A 25,855-nucleotide genomic window follows, 5' to 3' on the forward strand; every position below is an offset into this window, starting at 1 on the left:
GGTACTTGGGATTAAACCTGCAATATATGAGAAGTCTCTCAGCTTAAAGAAAGGGCATGGCTTGGACAGAACTGGCCAGAGAAAAAGCAGCCCTGAGCTCAGGAGGACTCAGCACACAAAGGACAGAGCAACTCACAGAGCTCTCCTGACCCTGCAGCCTCCCGTATTTATCCCCTCCCAGTCCTTCCCTGCCCACCTGCGAGGATTTCACACAAACCCAGTGGGACCCATTAACTTTCCCCCTGCCAGGCCCAGAGCAAGCCAGGGCATCTTCCTGAAAGCACTTTTAATACAAAACTGGGTGTGTTTTATTTTCTGTGCCCAAAACACCTTGTACTTTAAAAGCTACATGCACTTGTGATATCTTTTTTTTTCTGGTCTTTCATATTAACCATGAATTGGCCAAGAAAAGGACTTTAAAAAATAGAAAGCTGTAGTGAGGACACCTCAAAGTCTCACTCAAAGTGCCTAGGAGACAACTTTCATATCACACTACATTTGCAGCACCTGGGAGGCGATAAGACAGCAGAGGGAGACATAACATTTATTTTCCTGAGCAAACAGCAATAATTGCATTTAGGCCTGTGGGCCTCCCAGTTAACCCACTGGTGGCCTCAGCCACAGGGTTGCAGTGGGGACTGGTGCTGGATGGAGCGCAGGGATTTGAAATCCCATGTGCATCAGTTTCCTCTTCTGGTAAATGGGCCATTGCAGCCCACCATGCCCATAGTCCCCAGCTGCTCACTGGCCCTGGGACACACCATGTCACCCCTCTGTCCTGCTCCAAGTGCCACTTGGTGGCACTGTTTGAAAAGATTTCTCTGCTGAAATGATTTCTTTGCTCGATGCCTACCTCCCCATCAGGAGTTTCTGGAAGGAATCACATTCATCTTGATGTGATCAGATTAATCTTGATGCATCACAATATCCTCATTTTTCCCCCTTTGTTTTCTTTTCTCTTTATTCACCATGAAATCAGTCCTGGGCGGTCTCCTCCCCTGCGTGTCAGTCACCGGGGATCTTCTCACAAAACACATTTGCCAAACACAAGCGTCCGGGGCGTTGCTCAGACATCACCTTAAACTAAATCCTCCAGTGGTAAAAATAGCCTTTTCTGTTTAATTCCTCTGAAGTGTGTCTGCAGGTGGGGCAAGCTTAGGAAGGATCATGTGTTAACTCCAGAGAAAAGCATCAGAGCAGAAGTTAATGAGAAAGAGACAAATGAAGACAGGGGCTTGACAATGTAATTGGGTGTGAGATGATTCAGGTCACTCTGCTGAAGGGGTGTCTCCTCGGGAAGATGCAGGCTGTGATCCTCAACTCTATATAAGACGACCGAGAGCTGATTTGCTCCAGACTACGCTCACGAAGCTCCACGCTCCTGCTACTCATCCAGGTAAGCCCAGACACACTTTTCACGCTGTCTGACTTTGCTGCCAGTAGGAAAGCTCCTTGCTGTGAGGACGTCCCTGGAGCTGCCACTGCCGAACTCTCCTAAAGGAAAAAAATGAAAAAAAAGAACACAGTAAGAGACCTGGATTTAAACTATTCCACGGTTTGGAAGAGACGATCTTCATTCACAGCTCTGCTCTGCTCCAGAGAAAGCCAAATGGGATTTTTTTTGCTCTCCTCCCTCACTGTGTGCCCCCAGCCTTTCAGCTCTCGCTGTCTCTCACCTCTCCAGCCATCACCTGCTGGTCCTCAATCCCAGTCATCTCCATAGCTGAGTTCCGTTTTCCAGATGTGCTTTCCTTGCTCTCTCTTTCCCTTCCCTTACATAGTCTCATTTTATCTGTGCCCTTCTCTGGCTCTTCTTTCCCTCTCACAGTGTTTTTTTAATAGCAACTTATCTGAAAACCAGACAAAGAAAAAAAAAGCCCTTTTTGTCTGTGTTTTTCTCACAGGCTACCTCAGTTTTGCAAGGAGATGGCCCAGCCCGAGGAAAACATCCATGACATCAGTGCTCCTGTCTACCTGTGTGGCGGAAGCGACGGCAACTGCAGCCCCCTGAGCAGGGAGGAGCTGAGGCAGCTCATTGAGCAGGAGTTCGAGGACGCGATGGAGGTGAGGATCTGGCCCTGCCACTGGCACCTTTGGGCTGTAGGACTGGGATCAGTAAAGCCAGGCTCTCCCGTGTGGGTGTACAGGACACCTGGCTCCCTGCGAAAGGCACAGATGCCTTCAAAACCCAGGATCTATAGGGAAAAAGAGAGGATGATCATTGACTCTGTGCCAGCAGCTTGTAGAGCTCGTTGTGGGGAGCAACACAAGCCACAGTGTGGGGGGCCATGGGGCTGGATTTCTGCCCTGAGACTGCTTGAGTGCTCCTAGAGTGGTGGCACAAATGGCTCATGGGCTTTGTCAAGACCGTTTGTCTCTTTACAGAACCCCCAGGACCCCAAAACTGTCAAGAAAGTGCTGCGCTTCCTGGATGACGACAGCAGCTACAGGGTTGACTTCAGTGAGTTGCTCAGCCTGGTTTTCCGCACGGCCAAGGCTTGTTACAAGCCGCTGCAGCCTGGCCAGGGGCAGGAAGATGGTCAAGAGCTGACAGAGGAAGAGAAGGCAGATGGGGAGCAGCCATCAAGGCGGCACACAGCAGGGAGGGTCTCCCGCAACCAGCAGGTCCCCGAGCAGGGTGTGAACAATCAGGTTCAGGACACTGACAACCATCAAACTCAGGAGGGTGAGACACCAGAGAAGGACCAAGACACCCGTCAAAACCAAGAGGGTGAGACAGAGGAGGAGGACCAGGACACCCATCAAAATCAAGAGGGTGGGACACCAAAGCAGGACCGGGACAACCGACAAACCAAGGAAGGTGAGACACCAAAGCAGGACCGGGACAACCGACAAACCAAGGAAGGTGAGACACCAAAGCAGGACCGGGACAACCAACAAACCCTGGAGGGTGAGACAAAGGAGAAGGACCGGGACAACCATCAGGATGACAGGACTGGAGCATCAGAAGGGGATCCAGAGAGAGGTGAGATTCTGGACACTGCAACCCCAGAGCAGAACAGAAATACTCATAAGGCTGAAGAGACTAAGTCACCAAAACAGGACCCAAAAACCCACCAGGCCAAAAAAACAGAGGCACCAGGACAGGGTTCAAACCACCATCAGAGTCCAGAGACAGAGTCAGCAGAGCAGGACCTGAATTGTCCCTCTGAGACACAAAGAAGAAACCCAAAGAACAAGACCCAGGTCTGCGAGGCCCCTCAGCAGGACCCCAACCCTGACAAGACCCAGAAGCTGCTACCCCCACAGCAGGGTGCAAGCCCCTGTCAGGATCCCAAGCCCCAGGGAACGCACCACAACCCAGCTTTCCAGTGGGTCCTTGAATCCAAGGTGCTGGAGCAGGAGCACAGCGGGGCAGAGGCTCCATCTTGTCCAGCACAACCTCAAGACACTCATCAGCACAAACAACCCCCTATAGAGCAACAGGTTCTGCAGTCTCTGTATCAGTGGCCACCACAGCAGTAAAGGCAAGTCTAAGTGAAGATGTTGCCCACCGCGAGGAGGTACATTTTGCCCCGTCCCCACTCTGTGTTTTGCATTTCTATTTGTCATCTCTTGCCCAATTCCTTATTAACCCTGGGCTTCACCTCCCCTGGTTTGTACTGGGCTGTGCATGACTAGAGACCTTCCCTCTTACTCTGTCTTGGGCTGCTTCTGCCTGTGTAAGCAAAACAATAAAACTGAAGACAAAACGGCACAGTGTCCCATTGTGTTGCTGCCAGCGTGCCCTCAGCCTGGCTCTGAGCAAACAGCCAGGGTGACATGATGGGGTCCATCCCTTGCGTGAGCATCCGTCCCTTGCATCACATACGGCCAGGTTGCCCCAGGGTGCAGGTGGAGGGATGGCTACAGAGATGCAGGTGTGTCTTGGGGGTGAATAACCTAAAGGAGCTGCTGCTCAGCCGCCTTTGCCATTTAGCCGAGGTGGATCAATTGCTCCCTGCGGGCTGGGATGTGACATCCCTGCAAGAGATGTCTTCCGAGGGGGTAGAAGGCTGGATTAACACAAAAGCGCGGCCAACCTGAACAGACTCCTCCCAGCATCCATCTGCTCCGGGCATTTTTCATGTCTGCTGTGGAAAGAATAAACAGCTGCTTAACGCTGAATGGGAGAGATTTGTCCTATTTAACCTCACTTAGTAGTAGTCTCAGAAGCAAGGGGAATGTGGAGCATGCTATGAAGATCACAAATCCCTATTAGCTATGGAAGTCTCCAAAGGAAGGAGTGGAGATATATTAAACACAGGAAAAAAGGATTATTCGGGTACATCCAGTCCCAGCAATAACTGGGAGGTTAGAGGGAAAAAGCTGACATGCAAACCACACGCAAACAGAGCCAATCCCAAACTCAGAGTCAGCTCAGGCGGTTCAGGGTACCAGGTCCTCGGGCTCTTGTCCAGATGCGCACATAGGAATGTGGGTAACTCTGTGGGCATGAGCAGTCTGGTGAAGTCAGTGAGGTTTATTAGGGGGTTCAGACGTGCTGGACCACCAGGCAGGCCCAGGGCTCGGCGTCCCGCAGGGAGGGTGATGCTCAGCCTGTTTTTCACTTGCGACCTATCAGCAAAATCAGCACACGATAAATGCACCCGCACCACCTGCTTTGTGGCCAGTGACAAGCAGCACGCAGAGACCTCACTGGAAAATAAAACGTCATTCCTCTGGGACACCCCAGAATTTCACAATTTGCTAAGTGCTGAATCAGAAAAACCAGCATTTCAAAACTATCCCCAGAATGTACATCACAAAAATGATTTGGTTTAAAAGTCCTAATGTCAAAATTCAATGTATTAGACACAAAGTACACCAGTCTGCTCTACTACTGATGAAACGTATTAAAAAAAAAAAAGTTCTGACCTACTTCATGACAGCTGTGGACACCCGACGGGAGAGTCAAGACTTAAATTTCATCACCTATCTGTCAAAACCCCAATCCATCTGAGACATTCTTCAAAACATTCCATTTTCCAGGGAATTCCATTTTTCTTGTAAAATAGAATCACAGAATGGTTTGGGTGGGAAGGGACCTTAAAGATCATCTAGCTCTCCCCCTCTGCGTTGGGCAGGGACACCTCCCACCAGCCCACGTTGCTCCAAGCCCCGTCCAACCTGGCCTTGAACCCCTCCAGGGATGGGGCAGCCACAGCTTCTCTGGGCAACCTGCGCCAGGGGCTCACCCCCCTCACAGCCAAGAATTCCTTCCTCACATCTCATCTCAATCTCCCCTTTTTTCCAGTGGCAAACCCTTCCCCCTCGTCCCGTGGCTCCCCTCCCTGCTCCAGAGTCCCTCCCCAGCTTTCCTGGACCCCCTTGAGGGACTGGAAGGGGCTCCAAGGTCTCCGCGGAGCCTTCCCTTCTCCAGGCTGAACCCCCGCAGCTCTCTCAGCCTGTCCTCACAGCAGAAGGGCTCCAGCCCTCCCAGCATCTTCGTGGCCTCCTCTGGACCCACTCCAGGTCTCAGAGGTTTGTCCAATAGCTCTTTGCTTCTCAGTAGTTCCGGCTTAGGGTCTAAAGTCACCAGACCAAACCATCCCCCTGTAGTCGGTCTATCCCTCAACCACCACCTTTTGCAGCATCAATAAAAACCTGACCTCCCAGTTCACACAAGCCCTGTTAGGGACATGTTAATCATACGCTGTATTCTGAATAACATTACTTTTGCCATCAGGAGTGTCATATTTGAAGTTAAGCATTTTTTTTTTGTTCATTTTAAGTAGAACATGAAAATTATCCCACTGATGCAAATACTTAAGAGTCCTGTAAACCTGGGTGGTGTTGGAAGAGAAAAGGTCTTTTATACACCCCACAAGGAACCCAATTCCTCTAAGATCAATGAAATACAAGTTCAGTCACCCTATATAAATGTTGACGGGGACGGGTGCAGAATTGGGTAAAAAGAAGGACGGAGCCCACCCTCCTGGGTAACAGCTTTTCAAAACCGACCCAAGTCCCATCTCATGAAAGTATTTTTGGGGAAAACCAAACCCTTGGAGAAAAGGGGGTTTCAGTGCTTTGAAACGTCTTGCTTTGAATGGCAGCAAAGCACAAGGAAGCAGGTGAACAGGGCCGAAACGCAACGTACCTTTTCGTGCGTCGATACCCGAATGGCACCCATCCATCCTGCACTGCCCCAGCCCCTGCCGGGGGGATTACCGACTGTTACAGGACACCAAGCTGCACTGTAATACTCTAATTTTAATAATAACTCCAATCTACCATAAAATTACAGTTTCCCAAGGGTATTATTATCCCACAGGTGGGGTATAATTTGCACAAGTATAATTTAATCTTGAAAAAAAGCTCAAAAATGAAGTATGGTTAGTAACAATCCTTCGTACGCACTTGTATGAGTATCCCCAAGGTGTAACCAGCACTAATTAATTAGACTCCTACACCCAGTATGATCTTACCTTACAGATGGGCCAGATGAGCCACTCACCCAAGGCTGCGTGACAAGTTCATGCTCTGGAGGCTCTCTGCAATGTCTCCGTCACGCGTGTCAAGGAAGCATCCTACCTCCAAAACCAAAAGCAGGGGCCCAGGTGGCACAGCTGGTATCTTCCTTATTTGCTCTGTGTAGTGGGAGAGTCCGGGGTGAATAACGAAACCAGTTGGTCTCTAATTAATTTACTGTTAAAAGATTTAAAAAAAAAAAAAAAAAAAAAGAAGGTTGTAGAGGTAATTACAGCAAAAGCTGCCTAGGGCAACCAGATGAAGATTCAACATGAATCGACCTCTCAGCAGAGAGGTTTCTGCTTTTATTTTTAATTAAAGATCAAGCAAAGTTGAAATGAAAGTCATTCATGGAAGACAGTTAATATGAAAAAAATTTTATCGTGATTTTTCTCAATGAAAAGTCATCGCTTATTGAACAGATGTTTTCTTGTACGAAAATTCATTTTGCAAACTTTGCCATTTAAAAATGTTCTTTTTTGGGTTGGGTTTTTTCCAACAAAGACCTGGATAATATAACAAAATGATCCTTGATAAGAAATTACAAAAAATAAATTACATCTTGCAGCACGCTCTACAAGGACGCCACACAAGCCAAGATCTTGGAGGAACTGGGGGATCTCACTGCTGTGAACCTGCATTTCACCATTTTCATAGCACTTAGGTCTTCTTCTGTCCCTCTGTGAGCGAAAGCCAGACCTAAACCCCATTGACTTCAGGCCCAAGGTGCCAAAGGAACTGCAGAAAAAGCAAATAAAAATAATCTCTGGTATTGTGGTACCAGGATCACGGGCCATACAGATCTCATCTGTCTCTGGTCTGCTCATCGTGTGTTCTGCCACCATCAGCGCTTCTGTCCCCATCCTCAAAATTTCGTTCTGGTACTATTTTTGTGTGTGTATTATACATATAAAAATTCATACCTATACAAACACACATTTATATAAAAATACACCCTCCCGTTAATACATATATACACTTCATAGCTACTCTAGATCTTTTAAAATCTGAAATACAATCAGCCTGTAAAATAACTTTACAGTCTGGATTAGGTGGAACCAGCCAGTGCCTGAATTGCCACATGGCAACTGCTATTTCTGGGTTAAAATGATAGGTAAGGGGATGATAAGTTAAATAACCCGTTTGAGGACGTGAAGGTGCAGCTGGGCTTGGCCAAAGATGAATCAGGACAATGTCCACAAAGGGTGTCTCCTTTCTGCAGCTCCGTCAAGGACCCTATAAAAGCACTCAGGTCCTCTGATCACTCCGCACGGCTTCACAGGAACCCCACTCGATCCCCTTGGTGATTTGGGTAAGTCACTCCTTCTGAAACATGCACTTTGCCGGGCAAGGACATGCTATTTCTATGGGATTCATGTTGGGTGGCAGTGTCATTCCTGCCGCAGTATTTTCTGAGAGTCTTTTGCGTTTCTATCCAGTGAAATGTTGGTTTGTGTTATTGGGACACCCGCATGCTCTCGTTGTGTGTCCGTGTGTAGAGGCAGCTTTTCTCAAAGGGGAAACGAGGGAGGGAGCCAGGTTTTGTGCCTGACTTTGGTCTGGAGTCAGCTCCCAGCCAGAATGAACAGATGGGAGGAATTTTCCGGTTTCTACAGAAACACCAAAACACGGGATTTCATATGCAGAGGTGTGCCCATGTGTTCATGCGTATGCGCATGTTACAGAAGCGGCAAGGCAGACACAGCACAGCTTCCCCAGCTGACAGCTGAGGTCTCAGCACTGATGTGCCTGAGAACAGGCTTGGGGATCCTGTGAGGAGGAAGGAAGAAGGTGGCTTCTGAGGTTTCCAGACACAAAGCTCCAACAGGAGCACTGCTTTCTGCCATGCAGATCCCAGTAAAATTAAATAAGTAGCCCTGACCTAGGTGATCTGGCAGTTCCCCTCTGGCCAAAGTCTATTTGCCAATGAACTGATGCTTAAAGAAAGCTTTATCAACTGTTTTGCATTACTATGGGTCACAGGAACATCAGCCACAGGCCTTGTTTTAACTCCCTGTGAGCACTCTACCTGTCTCTGACCCAACTAGATCTTGTCTCAGGCCATGCCAGCGCTGCGTTAGACATCCTCTAACCTGTTCCAGAGAAGCCAGTGTACCTCAGTGCCAGGTAGAGACAGCGTGGGTCCTGGAAACATAAGTACCTGGTATTGCCCCATGGGGATGGGTTCTTGGGGCATCTCTTGAGTCATCATCCCCAGTCCCCTCCCTGCGATCCATAAATGCAGGCATCCTGCCATCCCCTATCAAACGTCATTCAAACACGTCAGTAGATAAGTTGAAGGACACTCCCCATCCCACTAAAACCCCTAAGCATTTGAATTTCTTCCCAGTCCTCTGGTGAAACAGAGCTCACCGTGGCACAGGAGGGGACACACAACACATGGCACTCAGCATCCCATTAACACATGCAGCTTGACCCCAGCAATTCTCCCTCCTTTTCACGCTCAGAGACAAGCAAATCTCCCACCCTTAGGTCTGCTCCTTTTTTTGCAGGCTTGCTTGAATCTGCAGGAAGATGTCTCGCTTCTTAGACAGCATTTCCATCATCAGCAGCGTCTTTCACCAATATGCAAAGGAAGATGGAGACTGCTCCAACCTCAGCCGAAGGAAGATGAAAGAATTAATCCAGAGGGAGTTTGCAGATGTCATAGCTGTGAGTGCTGCTGCAAGGGGGAGGGCTTGAGCCAAGACTTGAGTGCAGGGACTGCAAAATCTCCTCCTGGGGAGGGGATGATTCTTATGACAGTGGGATTGTGAGGCTTTTACCAAAAGGGATCAGCAGTTGAGTTCCTTTATACCAACTGCTTTGACAGCTCTTCCAATCCATTTTGCCATGAGCAAATGGGCAAAAGCTGGAGAATGCGCTGTGGAGAGGTATGGTTTTCTTTCAAAGGTAGGAAGAAAATGCATCTAGTAGAGGGATAAAGTATATCTTAAAGAGAAGAGAGCTAGTTAGCTGCAGCCAGGGAGCAACCAGGAAAATGGAGAACAAAGACATAGTGTTTTTGCTGTGAAGGTGTGAGATATGGAAGGAGAAAAGACTGCAATTGCTCCTGTCTTTGCATTTCTCTGACAAGAAGCAGGAAGGCTAAAATCCCTTTCTTGTTCCCCTGTGTGTGTTTTCCCTGCAGACGCCACATGACCCTCAGACGATTGACAAGATTCTGCAGTTTCTGGAGTGGGATGGTGACGGGGAAATAGATTTTAATGAATTCCTGCTTTTGGTGTTCAGAGTGGCTAAGGCCTGCTACTGGTACCTGCCGAATGGACCATGCCTTCGGCAAAGAACAAAGCTAACGGCCAGTAGCAAGTCACTCCAAGAGCCTGAAATTAATAACAGAGGGAGCCGTCAGCAGCTCCAGGAAGAGGAACAACAAACTTGTGAGAGTAATCATGATCCCGCCAATGAATATGAGCTGCAACGAGAAACCAGGGTCAAGGAACTTGAAACACTAGAGGAAATAGGGAGTCATCACCAGCAACATAAAACACAAAGCAGAAACTACACAAAACGAAGAAGGGAGCCGGGGGAGCCAATCCCTCAGGTATACGAAGAACGAAGCCAGGAGCCATGCGACCAATGGAACAACCAGAGAAGACGTCAACCACCGGAGCCAGACAGAAGAGGAGAAGTAAAACTTTGCAAGCGTGGCAGCTTGCAAGCACATGAGCAGGAACTTCAGGCAGATGGAAGGCAAAATCAAGAGGAGCCTCAGCCAGAACAACTGGCGGATGCAAGGAGTCGCAGCCTTACGAGGGAAGCTCAACCACTGCCAAACCGGTGGAGTAGCCATCAGCCACATGAGACAGCAATACAAGCATACGATCAAAGCAACCAGCAGCCACAAGAAGCAGATAGAGGAAGTCGCAATCAGCCACGTAAACCTGAATTAGTCACAAAAGAGACAAGCCGCTACCACCTACGTGAGCTGGAACAAAAAGAATTTGAACACATCAGCAATGAGAAACGTGAGCCTGAATGTCTGGACTCAAGACGCCCACATCAGACATACATAGAGGAACCGCTAGAACTTGACGTCAAGTACAACGAGACTTGTGAGCCAGAGAGACGTATCTATGAACATAAGGTTGACTATACAGAAAGTGAGAGAGATATCAGTCAGGTAAACAACTGGGAAGAAAGACATGATGCAAAGAGGAAAGACACAGTGCGGGAGAGGAGGACCGATCGCCAACGTGAGCTGGAGCTGCAGGTCTATGAGCGCCGCAGCCGCCAGACACGCGAGAGGGAAGAGCGAGGTGCCACCACCGACCAGAGAGACACATGCGAGAGACGAGAAAGATGCGAGCCGGAAGACGATGGCAGGAGACAACGTGAGTCGGTGAGATACGAGAGGACAAGAGAGACCGCCGTAGCAGCAGTAGAAGCCGACGTGAAGATCCGCCGCGTGTCCCGGGAACGGGAGCCATGTGAAGACGTGGAAAGGAGGGACTGTCCCCGTGAGTGCGAAGAAGCAGAGGAGGAGAGGAGGATTGTCAAAGGAAGAGAGAGGGAAGAGCCCGTGCGGGAGAGGAGGATCGATCGCCAACGGGAGCTGGAGCTGCAGGTCTATGAGCGCCGCAGCCGCCAGACACGCGAGAGGGAAGAGCGAGGTGCCACCACCGACCAGAGAGACACATGCGAGAGACGAGAAAGATGCGAGCCGGAAGACGATGGCAGGAGACAACGTGAGTCGGTGAGATACGAGAGGACAAGAGAGACCGCCGTAGCAGCAGTAGAAGCCGACGTGAAGATCCGCCGCGTGTCCCGGGAACGGGAGCCATGTGAGGACGTGCAAAGGAGGGACTGTCCCCGTGAGTGCGAAGAAGCAGAGGAGGAGAGGAGGATTGTCAAAGGAAGAGAGAGGGAAGAGCCCGTGCGGGAGAGGAGGATCGATCGCCAACGGGAGCTGGAGCTGCAGGTCTATGAGCGCCGCAGCCGCCAGACACGCGAGAGGGAAGAGCGAGGTGCCACCACCGACCAGAGAGACACATGCGAGAGACGAGAAAGATGCGAGCCGGAAGACGATGGCAGGAGACAACGTGAGTCGGTGAGATACGAGAGGACAAGAGAGACCGCCGTAGCAGCAGTAGAAGCCGATGTGAAGATCCGCCGCGTGTCCCGGGAACGGGAGCCATGTGAGGACGTGCAAAGGAGGGACTGTCCCCGTGAGTGCGAAGAAGCAGAGGAGGAGAGGAGGATTGTCAAAGGAAGAGAGAGGGAAGAGCCCGTGCGGGAGAGGAGGATCGATCGCCAACGGGAGCTGGAGCTGCAGGTCTATGAGCGCCGCAGCCGCCAGACACGCGAGAGGGAAGAGCGAGGTGCCACCACCGACCAGAGAGACACATGCGAGAGACGAGAAAGATGCGAGCCGGAAGACGATGGCAGGAGACAACGTGAGTCGGTGAGATACGAGAGGACAAGAGAGACCGCCGTAGCGGCAGTAGAAGCCGACGTGAAGATCCGCCGCGTGTCCCGGGAACGGGAGCCATGTGAAGACGTGGAAAGGAGGGACTGTCCCCGTGAGTGCGAAGAAGCAGAGGAGGAGAGGAGGATTGTCAAAGGAAGAGAGAGGGAAGAGCCCGTGCGGGAGAGGAGGATCGATCGCCAACGGGAGCTGGAGCTGCAGGTCTATGAGCGCCGCAGCCGCCAGACACGCGAGAGGGAAGAGCGAGGTGCCACCACCGACCAGAGAGACACATGCGAGAGACGAGAAAGATGCGAGCCGGAAGACGATGGCAGGAGACAACGTGAGTCGGTGAGATACGAGAGGACAAGAGAGACCGCCGTAGCAGCAGTAGAAGCCGACGTGAAGATCCGCCGCGTGTCCCGGGAACGGGAGCCATGTGAGGACGTGCAAAGGAGGGACTGTCCCCGTGAGTGCGAAGAAGCAGAGGAGGAGAGGAGGATTGTCAAAGGAAGAGAGAGGGAAGAGCCCGTGCGGGAGAGGAGGATCGATCGCCAACGGGAGCTGGAGCTGCAGGTCTATGAGCGCCGCAGCCGCCAGACACGCGAGAGGGAAGAGCGAGGTGCCACCACCGACCAGAGAGACACATGCGAGAGACGAGAAAGATGCGAGCCGGAAGACGATGGCAGGAGACAACGTGAGTCGGTGAGATACGAGAGGACAAGAGAGACCGCCGTAGCAGCAGTAGAAGCCGACGTGAAGATCCGCCGCGTGTCCCGGGAACGGGAGCCATGTGAGGACGTGCAAAGGAGGGACTGTCCCCGTGAGTGCGAAGAAGCAGAGGAGGAGAGGAGGATTGTCAAAGGAAGAGAGAGGGAAGAGCCCGTGCGGGAGAGGAGGATCGATCGCCAACGGGAGCTGGAGCTGCAGGTCTATGAGCGCCGCAGCCGCCAGACACGCGAGAGGGAAGAGCGAGGTGCCACCACCGACCAGAGAGACACATGCGAGAGACGAGAAAGATGCGAGCCGGAAGACGATGGCAGGAGACAACGTGAGTCGGTGAGATACGAGAGGACAAGAGAGACCGCCGTAGCAGCAGTAGAAGCCGACGTGAAGATCCGCCGCGTGTCCCGGGAACGGGAGCCATGTGAGGACGTGCAAAGGAGGGACTGTCCCCGTGAGTGCGAAGAAGCAGAGGAGGAGAGGAGGATTGTCAAAGGAAGAGAGAGGGAAGAGCCCGTGCGGGAGAGGATGATCGATCGCCAACGGGAGCTGGAGCTGCAGGTCTATGAGCGCCGCAGCCGCCAGACACGCGAGAGGGAAGAGCGAGGTGCCACCACCGACCAGAGAGACACATGCGAGAGACGAGAAAGATGCGAGCCGGAAGACGATGGCAGGAGACAACGTGAGTCGGTGAGATACGAGAGGACAAGAGAGACCGCCGTAGCAGCAGTAGAAGCCGACGTGAAGATCCGCCGCGTGTCCCGGGAACGGGAGCCATGTGAGGACGTGCAAAGGAGGGACTGTCCCCGTGAGTGCGAAGAAGCAGAGGAGGAGAGGAGGATTGTCAAAGGAAGAGAGAGGGAAGAGCCCGTGCGGGAGAGGAGGATCGATCGCCAACGGGAGCTGGAGCTGCAGGTCTATGAGCGCCGCAGCCGCCAGACACGCGAGAGGGAAGAGCGAGGTGCCACCACCGACCAGAGAGACACATGCGAGAGACGAGAAAGATGCGAGCCGGAAGACGATGGCAGGAGACAACGTGAGTCGGTGAGATACGAGAGGACAAGAGAGACCGCCGTAGCAGCAGTAGAAGCCGACGTGAAGATCCGCCGCGTGTCCCGGGAACGGGAGCCATGTGAGGACGTGCAAAGGAGGGACTGTCCCCGTGAGTGCGAAGAAGCAGAGGAGGAGAGGAGGATTGTCAAAGGAAGAGAGAGGGAAGAGCCCGTGCGGGAGAGGAGGATCGATCGCCAACGGGAGCTGGAGCTGCAGGTCTATGAGCGCCGCAGCCGCCAGACACGCGAGAGGGAAGAGCGAGGTGCCACCACCGACCAGAGAGACACATGCGAGAGACGAGAAAGATGCGAGCCGGAAGACGATGGCAGGAGACAACGTGAGTCAGTGAGATACGAGAGGACAAGAGAGACCGCCGTAGCAGCAGTAGAAGCCGACGTGAAGATCCGCCGCGTGTCCCGGGAACGGGAGCCATGTGAGGACGTGCAAAGGAGGGACTGTCCCCGTGAGTGCGAAGAAGCAGAGGAGGAGAGGAGGATTGTCAAAGGAAGAGAGAGGGAAGAGCCCGTGCGGGAGAGGAGGATCGATCGCCAACGGGAGCTGGAGCTGCAGGTCTATGAGCGCCGCAGCCGCCAGACACGCGAGAGGGAAGAGCGAGGTGCCACCACCGACCAGAGAGACACATGCGAGAGACGAGAAAGATGCGAGCCGGAAGACGATGGCAGGAGACAACGTGAGTCGGTGAGATACGAGAGGACAAGAGAGACCGCCGTAGCAGCAGTAGAAGCCGACGTGAAGATCCGCCGCGTGTCCCGGGAACGGGAGCCATGTGAGGACGTGCAAAGGAGGGACTGTCCCCGTGAGTGCGAAGAAGCAGAGGAGGAGAGGAGGATTGTCAAAGGAAGAGAGAGGGAAGAGCCCGTGCGGGAGAGGAGGATCGATCGCCAACGGGAGCTGGAGCTGCAGGTCTATGAGCGCCGCAGCTGCCAGACACGCGAGAGGGAAGAGCGAGGTGCCACCACCGACCAGAGAGACACATGCGAGAGACGAGAAAGATGCGAGCCGGAAGACGATGGCAGGAGACAACGTGAGTCGGTGAGATACGAGAGGACAAGAGAGACCGCCGTAGCAGCAGTAGAAGCCGACGTGAAGATCCGCCGCGTGTCCCGGGAACGGGAGCCATGTGAGGACGTGCAAAGGAGGGACTGTCCCCGTGAGTGTGAAGAAGCAGAGGAGGAGAGGAGGATTGTCAAAGGAAGAGAGAGGGAAGAGCCCGTGCGGGAGAGGAGGATCGATCGCCAACGGGAGCTGGAGCTGCAGGTCTATGAGCGCCGCAGCCGCCAGACACGCGAGAGGGAAGAGCGAGGTGCCACCACCGACCAGAGAGACACATGCGAGAGACGAGAAAGATGCGAGCCGGAAGACGATGGCAGGAGACAACGTGAGTCGGTGAGATACGAGAGGACAAGAGAGACCGCCGTAGCAGCAGTAGAAGCCGACGTGAAGATCCGCCGCGTGTCCCGGGAACGGGAGCCATGTGAGGACGTGCAAAGGAGGGACTGTCCCCGTGAGTGCGAAGAAGCAGAGGAGGAGAGGAGGATTGTCAAAGGAAGAGAGAGGGAAGAGCCCGTGCGGGAGAGGAGGATCGATCGCCAACGGGAGCTGGAGCTGCAGGTCTATGAGCGCCGCAGCCGCCAGACACGCGAGAGGGAAGAGCGAGGTGCCACCACCGACCAGAGAGACACATGCGAGAGACGAGAAAGATGCGAGCCGGAAGACGATGGCAGGAGACAACGTGAGTCGGTGAGATACGAGAGGACAAGAGAGACCGCCGTAGCAGCAGTAGAAGCCGACGTGAAGATCCGCCGCGTGTCCCGGGAACGGGAGCCATGTGAGGACGTGCAAAGGAGGGACTGTCCCCGTGAGTGCGAAGAAGCAGAGGAGGAGAGGAGGATTGTCAAAGGAAGAGAGAGGGAAGAGCCCGTGCGGGAGAGGAGGATCGATCGCCAACGGGAGCTGGAGCTGCAGGTCTATGAGCGCCGCAGCCGCCAGACACGCAAGAGGGAAGAGCGAGGTGCCACCACCGACCAGAGAGACACATGCGAGAGACGAGAAAGATGCGAGCCGGAAGACGATGGCAGGAGACAACGTGAGTCGGTGAGATACGAGAGGACAAGAGAGACCGCCGTAGCGGCAGTAGAAGCCGACGTGAAGATCCGCCGCGTGTCCCGGGAACGGGAGCCATGTGAGGACGTGGAAAGGAGGGACTGTCCCCGTGAGTGCGAAGAAGCAGAGGAGGAGAGGAGGATTGTCAAAGGAAGAGAGAGGGAAGAGCCCGTGCGGGAGAGGAGGATCGATCGCCAACGGGAGCTGGAGCTGCAGGTCTATGAGCGCCGCAGCCGCCAGACACGCGAGAGGGAAGAGCGAGGTGCCACCACCGACCAGAGAGACACATGCGAGAGACGAGAAAGATGCGAGCCGGAAGACGATGGCAGGAGACAACGTGAGTCGGTGAGATACGAGAGGACAAGAGAGACCGCCGTAGCAGCAGTAGAAGCCGACGTGAAGATCCGCCGCGTGTCCCGGGAACGGGAGCCATGTGAGGACGTGCAAAGGAGGGACTGTCCCCGTGAGTGCGAAGAAGCAGAGGAGGAGAGGAGGATTGTCAAAGGAAGAGAGAGGGAAGAGCCCGTGCGGGAGAGGAGGATCGATCGCCAACGGGAGCTGGAGCTGCAGGTCTATGAGCGCCGCAGCCGCCAGACACGCGAGAGGGAAGAGCGAGGTGCCACCACCGACCAGAGAGACACATGCGAGAGACGAGAAAGATGCGAGCCGGAAGACGATGGCAGGAGACAACGTGAGTCGGTGAGATACGAGAGGACAAGAGAGACCGCCGTACCGGCAGCAGAAGCCGATGTGAAGATCCGCCGCGTGTCCTGGGAACGGGAGCCATGTGAGGACGTGGAAAGGAGGGACTGTCCCCGTGAGTGCGAAGAAGCAGAGGAGGAGAGGAGGATTGTCAAAGGAAGAGAGAGGGAAGAGCCCGTGCGGGAGAGGAGGATCGATCGCCAACGGGAGCTGGAGCTGCAGGTCTATGAGCGCCGCAGCCGCCAGACACGCGAGAGGGAAGAGCGAGGTGCCACCACCGACCAGAGAGACACATGCGAGAGACGAGAAAGATGCGAGCCGGAAGACGATGGCAGGAGACAACGTGAGTCGGTGAGATACGAGAGGACAAGAGAGACCGCCGTAGCGGCAGCAGAAGCCGACGTGAAGATCCGCCGCGTGTCCCGGGAACGGGAGCCATGTGAGGACGTGCAAAGGAGGGACTGTCCCCGTGAGTGCGAAGAAGCAGAGGAGGAGAGGAGGATTGTCAAAGGAAGAGAGAGGGAAGAGCCCGTGCGGGAGAGGAGGATCGATCGCCAACGGGAGCTGGAGCTGCAGGTCTATGAGCGCCGCAGCCGCCAGACACGCGAGAGGGAAGAGCGAGGTGCCACCACCGACCAGAGAGACACATGCGAGAGACGAGAAAGATGCGAGCCGGAAGACGATGGCAGGAGACAACGTGAGTCGGTGAGATACGAGAGGACAAGAGAGACCGCCGTAGCAGCAGTAGAAGCCGACGTGAAGATCCGCCGCGTGTCCCGGGAACGGGAGCCATGTGAGGACGTGCAAAGGAGGGACTGTCCCCGTGAGTGCGAAGAAGCAGAGGAGGAGAGGAGGATTGTCAAAGGAAGAGAGAGGGAAGAGCCCGTGCGGGAGAGGAGGATCGATCGCCAACGGGAGCTGGAGCTGCAGGTCTATGAGCGCCGCAGCCGCCAGACACGCGAGAGGGAAGAGCGAGGTGCCACCACCGACCAGAGAGACACATGCGAGAGACGAGAAAGATGCGAGCCGGAAGACGATGGCAGGAGACAACGTGAGTCGGTGAGATACGAGAGGACAAGAGAGACCGCCGTAGCGGCAGCAGAAGCCGACGTGAAGATCCGCCGCGTGTCCCGGGAACGGGAGCCATGTGAGGACGTGCAAAGGAGGGACTGTCCCCGTGAGTGCGAAGAAGCAGAGGAGGAGAGGAGGATTGTCAAAGGAAGAGAGAGGGAAGAGCCCGTGCGGGAGAGGAGGATCGATCGCCAACGGGAGCTGGAGCTGCAGGTCTATGAGCGCCGCAGCCGCCAGACACGCGAGAGGGAAGAGCGAGGTGCCACCACCGACCAGAGAGACACATGCGAGAGACGAGAAAGATGCGAGCCGGAAGACGATGGCAGGAGACAACGTGAGTCGGTGAGATACGAGAGGACAAGAGAGACCGCCGTAGCGGCAGCAGAAGCCGATGTGAAGATCCGCCGCGTGTCCCGGGAACGGGAGCCATGTGAGGACGTGGAAAGGAGGGACTGTCCCCGTGAGTGCGAAGAAGCAGAGGAGGAGAGGAGGATTGTCAAAGGAAGAGAGAGGGAAGAGCCCGTGCGGGAGAGGAGGATCGATCGCCAACGGGAGCTGGAGCTGCAGGTCTATGAGCGCCGCAGCCGCCAGACACGCGAGAGGGAAGAGCGAGGTGCCACCACCGACCAGAGAGACACATGCGAGAGACGAGAAAGATGCGAGCCGGAAGACGATGGCAGGAGACAACGTGAGTCGGTGAGATACGAGAGGACAAGAGAGACCGCCGTAGCAGCAGTAGAAGCCGACGTGAAGATCCGCCGCGTGTCCCGGGAACGGGAGCCATGTGAGGACGTGCAAAGGAGGGACTGTCCCCGTGAGTGCGAAGAAGCAGAGGAGGAGAGGAGGATTGTCAAAGGAAGAGAGAGGGAAGAGCCCGTGCGGGAGAGGAGGATCGATCGCCAACGGGAGCTGGAGCTGCAGGTCTATGAGCGCCGCAGCCGCCAGACACGCGAGAGGGAAGAGCGAGGTGCCACCACCGACCAGAGAGACACATGCGAGAGACGAGAAAGATGCGAGCCGGAAGACGATGGCAGGAGACAACGTGAGTCGGTGAGATACGAGAGGACAAGAGAGACCGCCGTAGCAGCAGTAGAAGCCGACGTGAAGATCCGCCGCGTGTCCCGGGAACGGGAGCCATGTGAGGACGTGCAAAGGAGGGACTGTCCCCGTGAGTGTGAAGAAGCAGAGGAGGAGAGGAGGATTGTCAAAGGAAGAGAGAGGGAAGAGCCCGTGCGGGAGAGGAGGATCGATCGCCAACGGGAGCTGGAGCTGCAGGTCTATGAGCGCCGCAGCCGCCAGACACGCGAGAGGGAAGAGCGAGGTGCCACCACCGACCAGAGAGACACATGCGAGAGACGAGAAAGATGCGAGCCGGAAGACGATGGCAGGAGACAACGTGAGTCGGTGAGATACGAGAGGACAAGAGAGACCGCCGTAGCAGCAGTAGAAGCCGACGTGAAGATCCGCCGCGTGTCCCGGGAACGGGAGCCATGTGAGGACGTGCAAAGGAGGGACTGTCCCCGTGAGTGCGAAGAAGCAGAGGAGGAGAGGAGGATTGTCAAAGGAAGAGAGAGGGAAGAGCCCGTGCGGGAGAGGAGGATCGATCGCCAACGGGAGCTGGAGCTGCAGGTCTATGAGCGCCGCAGCCGCCAGACACGCGAGAGGGAAGAGCGAGGTGCCACCACCGACCAGAGAGACACATGCGAGAGACGAGAAAGATGCGAGCCGGAAGACGATGGCAGGAGACAACGTGAGTCGGTGAGATACGAGAGGACAAGAGAGACCGCCGTAGCAGCAGTAGAAGCCGACGTGAAGATCCGCCGCGTGTCCCGGGAACGGGAGCCATGTGAGGACGTGCAAAGGAGGGACTGTCCCCGTGAGTGCGAAGAAGCAGAGGAGGAGAGGAGGATTGTCAAAGGAAGAGAGAGGGAAGAGCCCGTGCGGGAGAGGAGGATCGATCGCCAACGGGAGCTGGAGCTGCAGGTCTATGAGCGCCGCAGCCGCCAGACACGCAAGAGGGAAGAGCGAGGTGCCACCACCGACCAGAGAGACACATGCGAGAGACGAGAAAGATGCGAGCCGGAAGACGATGGCAGGAGACAACGTGAGTCGGTGAGATACGAGAGGACAAGAGAGACCGCCGTAGCGGCAGTAGAAGCCGACGTGAAGATCCGCCGCGTGTCCCGGGAACGGGAGCCATGTGAGGACGTGGAAAGGAGGGACTGTCCCCGTGAGTGCGAAGAAGCAGAGGAGGAGAGGAGGATTGTCAAAGGAAGAGAGAGGGAAGAGCCCGTGCGGGAGAGGAGGATCGATCGCCAACGGGAGCTGGAGCTGCAGGTCTATGAGCGCCGCAGCCGCCAGACACGCGAGAGGGAAGAGCGAGGTGCCACCACCGACCAGAGAGACACATGCGAGAGACGAGAAAGATGCGAGCCGGAAGACGATGGCAGGAGACAACGTGAGTCGGTGAGATACGAGAGGACAAGAGAGACCGCCGTAGCAGCAGTAGAAGCCGACGTGAAGATCCGCCGCGTGTCCCGGGAACGGGAGCCATGTGAGGACGTGCAAAGGAGGGACTGTCCCCGTGAGTGCGAAGAAGCAGAGGAGGAGAGGAGGATTGTCAAAGGAAGAGAGAGGGAAGAGCCCGTGCGGGAGAGGAGGATCGATCGCCAACGGGAGCTGGAGCTGCAGGTCTATGAGCGCCGCAGCCGCCAGACACGCGAGAGGGAAGAGCGAGGTGCCACCACCGACCAGAGAGACACATGCGAGAGACGAGAAAGATGCGAGCCGGAAGACGATGGCAGGAGACAACGTGAGTCGGTGAGATACGAGAGGACAAGAGAGACCGCCGTACCGGCAGCAGAAGCCGATGTGAAGATCCGCCGCGTGTCCTGGGAACGGGAGCCATGTGAGGACGTGGAAAGGAGGGACTGTCCCCGTGAGTGCGAAGAAGCAGAGGAGGAGAGGAGGATTGTCAAAGGAAGAGAGAGGGAAGAGCCCGTGCGGGAGAGGAGGATCGATCGCCAACGGGAGCTGGAGCTGCAGGTCTATGAGCGCCGCAGCCGCCAGACACGCGAGAGGGAAGAGCGAGGTGCCACCACCGACCAGAGAGACACATGCGAGAGACGAGAAAGATGCGAGCCGGAAGACGATGGCAGGAGACAACGTGAGTCGGTGAGATACGAGAGGACAAGAGAGACCGCCGTAGCGGCAGCAGAAGCCGACGTGAAGATCCGCCGCGTGTCCCGGGAACGGGAGCCATGTGAGGACGTGCAAAGGAGGGACTGTCCCCGTGAGTGCGAAGAAGCAGAGGAGGAGAGGAGGATTGTCAAAGGAAGAGAGAGGGAAGAGCCCGTGCGGGAGAGGAGGATCGATCGCCAACGGGAGCTGGAGCTGCAGGTCTATGAGCGCCGCAGCCGCCAGACACGCGAGAGGGAAGAGCGAGGTGCCACCACCGACCAGAGAGACACATGCGAGAGACGAGAAAGATGCGAGCCGGAAGACGATGGCAGGAGACAACGTGAGTCGGTGAGATACGAGAGGACAAGAGAGACCGCCGTAGCAGCAGTAGAAGCCGACGTGAAGATCCGCCGCGTGTCCCGGGAACGGGAGCCATGTGAGGACGTGCAAAGGAGGGACTGTCCCCGTGAGTGCGAAGAAGCAGAGGAGGAGAGGAGGATTGTCAAAGGAAGAGAGAGGGAAGAGCCCGTGCGGGAGAGGAGGATCGATCGCCAACGGGAGCTGGAGCTGCAGGTCTATGAGCGCCGCAGCCGCCAGACACGCGAGAGGGAAGAGCGAGGTGCCACCACCGACCAGAGAGACACATGCGAGAGACGAGAAAGATGCGAGCCGGAAGACGATGGCAGGAGACAACGTGAGTCGGTGAGATACGAGAGGACAAGAGAGACCGCCGTAGCGGCAGCAGAAGCCGACGTGAAGATCCGCCGCGTGTCCCGGGAACGGGAGCCATGTGAGGACGTGCAAAGGAGGGACTGTCCCCGTGAGTGCGAAGAAGCAGAGGAGGAGAGGAGGATTGTCAAAGGAAGAGAGAGGGAAGAGCCCGTGCGGGAGAGGAGGATCGATCGCCAACGGGAGCTGGAGCTGCAGGTCTATGAGCGCCGCAGCCGCCAGACACGCGAGAGGGAAGAGCGAGGTGCCACCACCGACCAGAGAGACACATGCGAGAGACGAGAAAGATGCGAGCCGGAAGACGATGGCAGGAGACAACGTGAGTCGGTGAGATACGAGAGGACAAGAGAGACCGCCGTAGCGGCAGCAGAAGCCGATGTGAAGATCCGCCGCGTGTCCCGGGAACGGGAGCCATGTGAGGACGTGGAAAGGAGGGACTGTCCCCGTGAGTGCGAAGAAGCAGAGGAGGAGAGGAGGATTGTCAAAGGAAGAGAGAGGGAAGAGCCCGTGCGGGAGAGGAGGATCGATCGCCAACGGGAGCTGGAGCTGCAGGTCTATGAGCGCCGCAGCCGCCAGACACGCGAGAGGGAAGAGCGAGGTGCCACCACCGACCAGAGAGACACATGCGAGAGACGAGAAAGATGCGAGCCGGAAGACGATGGCAGGAGACAACGTGAGTCGGTGAGATACGAGAGGACAAGAGAGACCGCCGTAGCAGCAGTAGAAGCCGACGTGAAGATCCGCCGCGTGTCCCGGGAACGGGAGCCATGTGAGGACGTGCAAAGGAGGGACTGTCCCCGTGAGTGCGAAGAAGCAGAGGAGGAGAGGAGGATTGTCAAAGGAAGAGAGAGGGAAGAGCCCGTGCGGGAGAGGAGGATCGATCGCCAACGGGAGCTGGAGCTGCAGGTCTATGAGCGCCGCAGCCGCCAGACACGCGAGAGGGAAGAGCGAGGTGCCACCACCGACCAGAGAGACACATGCGAGAGACGAGAAAGATGCGAGCCGGAAGACGATGGCAGGAGACAACGTGAGTCGGTGAGATACGAGAGGACAAGAGAGACCGCCGTAGCAGCAGTAGAAGCCGACGTGAAGATCCGCCGCGTGTCCCGGGAACGGGAGCCATGTGAGGACGTGCAAAGGAGGGACTGTCCCCGTGAGTGCGAAGAAGCAGAGGAGGAGAGGAGGATTGTCAAAGGAAGAGAGAGGGAAGAGCCCGTGCGGGAGAGGAGGATCGATCGCCAACGGGAGCTGGAGCTGCAGGTCTATGAGCGCCGCAGCCGCCAGACACGCGAGAGGGAAGAGCGAGGTGCCACCACCGACCAGAGAGACACATGCGAGAGACGAGAGAGATGCGAGCCGGAAGACGATGGCAGGAGACAACGTGAGTCGGTGAGATACGAGAGGACAAGAGAGACCGCCGTAGCGGCAGCAGAAGCCGACGTGAAGATCCGCCGCGTGTCCCGGGAACGGGAGCCATGTGAGGACGTGCAAAGGAGGGACTGTCCCCGTGAGTGCGAAGAAGCAGAGGAGGAGAGGAGGATTGTCAAAGGAAGAGAGAGGGAAGAGCCCGTGCGGGAGAGGAGGATCGATTGCCAACGGGAGCTGGAGCTGCAGGTCTATGAGCGCCGCAGCCGCCAGACAAGCGAGAGGGAAGAGCGAGGTGCCACCACCGACCAGAGAGACACATGCGAGAGACGAGAAAGATGCGAGCTCAAAAAGGATGAAATCCTTTTAGATGAGGAAGAAACATGTGAGCCTGATGTGACACATTTGGACGAAGGACAAATGCACGAGAGGCGTCTCTATCAAACCGTGGATGTGGATAACAGAGACCTCTGCCTTCCAGGAGAGACGGCCTCTGTCACAGACGTGAGGGTCCGTTATATCCCCGCTGAGCCAGATGTACAGCCAGAGGTCCGGGTCCTCCCTCAGTCCTGTGACCCTCAGACTGTTGCGTACTTGATCCACGTGATCCAGAATTCGAAGCATCCTGAAGCTACCACCTACGAGATTGTCTGTCAACAGCCCCATAACCAGGGACAGCCCATCTACGTGAAGAAGTGCTCCGTGTCACCCCAGCCACCAGCAGTCCTCTGTGACAAGAGCATCCAGCCAGAGCCACGACCCCAAAGGGACGAGCAAGAAACAAAGGAGCCCGAACTTCTACGGCAAAGGGTTACGCCAGCTTCTAACTCCCAGGAAAACGCAGGGGATCTCAGTGAGCCACAGGAGAGGTCTGAAACAGGGGTGAAGGAAGGTGCTCACCAGGTTCCTGCATCCGATCCGGATGGTGTTAAGGGTGACCCTTGCCGGGCAAAGCCCAAGGAGGACAGGAGGGAGAGCCAACGCCCCCAGATACCTGACACGGAAGAGAAGGAGCATCAGCCCCAGGGAGATAGATCAAAAGCTGCCAGGAAGCAGGTCCCGCGGGAGCCTGAATCCAGCTGCCAGGTGAGGGAGCCTGAGGACAGGGAGGCCAAGAGCTGCCCACTTCTGCCCCAGGCTCCAGAGCCACAGGAAGCTTTTGAGCCGGGCCATCCCCAGCCGCCCCACAGAGATGAAGCCAACCTCTGCCATGAGGATGCAGAGCTTCCCCTGCTGGAGAAGAGCCGGCAGCCATGGCAGGAGGAGAAGAGCAAGAGGAGCCCCAGGCAAGTGAGCGATGCCCAACCTCAACGGGAGGAGGACCCACGTCTTTGCACCAAGCAGAGCCAGGGTCCCCCTGTCTCACAGGAGGCACCGAGTCGTCCTGCCGGGGATGAAGCCAAGACATCTTAAGGGAGGTCCTCTCCCTGGAGCTGGTGGGGCTTCTCCAAGTCTCTTCGATCACTTCTTCGCTCTGCTTTCAGCTCAGGGTGTCACCGTGGGGTGACACAGAACTGTTCGACACAAAAGGGTTAACGGGGTGCTCTGTGAGGGTGTCAAGTGGGTTTGGGGGCTTTCCACCTAACAAATCCTCAGCAGGTAGGCAGAGAGTTACCCCAGGATCTGCAGCTTCTTCCTTCCTGGATGATGTCTACCCACCTTAACGCAGTATGTAGTCACTTTTCTGCTCTAATTGGATTCCTTGGGTCTGTCCTTTGTGTCCCTGTCATCTCTTCTACCCTGTGGCATGACTGTTTTGCATCTCGCTGCACTCATGTCTCCCTTAGCCCCGTGACTGGCTCTCCTGTTACCTTCTGCTGTGCAACATGGGAAAAAAACCGATTAAAAACGCCAGGAGCTCGATCGTACTCATTCTGGGGCCTGAAAATCCTTGAGGCTGGGGTGGGGGGGGTGGGGGGAAAGTCCCACTTTTGTAGACTCAATGGTTTTGGTTACACCTTTCTGCTCCCCGAAGAGCTGAGCAGAATCCGTGCTCCAGCCTCACGGAGGCTTTGAAGCAGCTGAGTCGAGCTGTGGTTACTGCAGGGTAACGGTGGTGGGTGGAGGGAGGGGGGGTCTCTTTCTTCTTCACACTGATGTATTGCATGAAAAATCAGAATAAATAACTGATGACTGCACCGACTGCTGCCATCCTTCATCCTGGTATCTCATTTCTACAAGGGCCTCAGCCTGCTGGGAGGTTGCCCCAGTTCAGATCACACGTCCCTCCTAATCCCAGGTACTTAATCCAGACAGGGGCTGCTGAAAATCCCACCAAATTCCCCCTCCTACATGTCTAGGAGCCCACATAACTCCCAAACTCCAATCCTCGCTACTGATCTGCATGGTTTCAGTACAGGCTGTGATCTGTGACACCCCCCGGCAGACGTGCGGATGTGGCTGTGCGCTATGGGGAGGGACAGTGAGAACCCACTGATGGTTAGAAGACACCCAGACACCCATTTTCCTGGTCACATGCATCCGTCTGCCTCTTCCCCTGGGCTGCCCTGTACCTGGGCCCTCTCCTGGATCCCTGGGTAGCAGCACGGCAGGGAAAAAACCCCGGATCTCACACACGGTGCACAAGGCTGGAGACGGAACATCCATGACCCTCCCTGGCAGAAAAGCAGATTTTATCAGTCTCTTCTCCCAAGGAACAGGCGATGGGACAGGAGGGAACGGCCTCAAGTTGTGCCAGGGGAGGTTTAGGATGGATATTGGGAAAAAACTTTACACCAAAAGGGTTATCAAGCATTGGAAGAGGCTGCCAAGGGCAGTGGTGGAGGCACCATCCCTGGAGGGATTTAAAAGCCGTGCAGACGTGGTGCTTAGAGATACGGGTTGGTGATGGTTTTTGTCAGGGTTAGGGTGACGGTTGGACTCAATGATCTGACAGGTCCCTTCCAACCTCGGCGATTCCAGGATTCCGTGATTCTAAGAGAGAACCAGTTCCCTTAGCAGCAGATGGGGCTGCAATTCTGCAAGAGAGAAGCGAGGAGAACGCCG

The 25,855-nt window shown here is 55.4% G+C and overlaps 1 protein-coding gene across 1 annotated transcript; it reads left to right on the plus strand.

The window, feature by feature from the left end:
• The first annotated feature begins 1,926 nt into the window (after positions 1–1,926).
• LOC128901042 (cornulin-like) lies at positions 1,927–3,486 on the plus strand. Its single transcript, XM_054182791.1, has 2 exons — positions 1,927–2,064; positions 2,386–3,486. Exons 1-2 carry the CDS (start codon positions 1,927–1,929, stop codon positions 3,484–3,486), a joined length of 1,239 nt encoding a protein of 412 aa, XP_054038766.1.
• The last annotated feature ends 22,369 nt before the right edge of the window (positions 3,487–25,855 follow it).

The sequence above is a fragment of the Rissa tridactyla genome, chromosome 23 (assembly GCF_028500815.1).
Source record: "Rissa tridactyla isolate bRisTri1 chromosome 23, bRisTri1.patW.cur.20221130, whole genome shotgun sequence".
Classification (NCBI taxonomy): domain Eukaryota; kingdom Metazoa; phylum Chordata; class Aves; order Charadriiformes; family Laridae; genus Rissa; species Rissa tridactyla.

Excerpts from the sequence above, each read along its gene's own strand:
- LOC128901042 (XM_054182791.1), top strand. The coding sequence starts at position 1,927 with ATGGCCCAGCCCGAGGAAAACATCCATGACATCAGTGCTCCTGTCTAC. Across the intron at positions 2,065-2,385 it reads AGTTCGAGGACGCGATGGAG|AACCCCCAGGACCCCAAAAC; the intron begins GTGAGGATCTGG and ends GTCTCTTTACAG.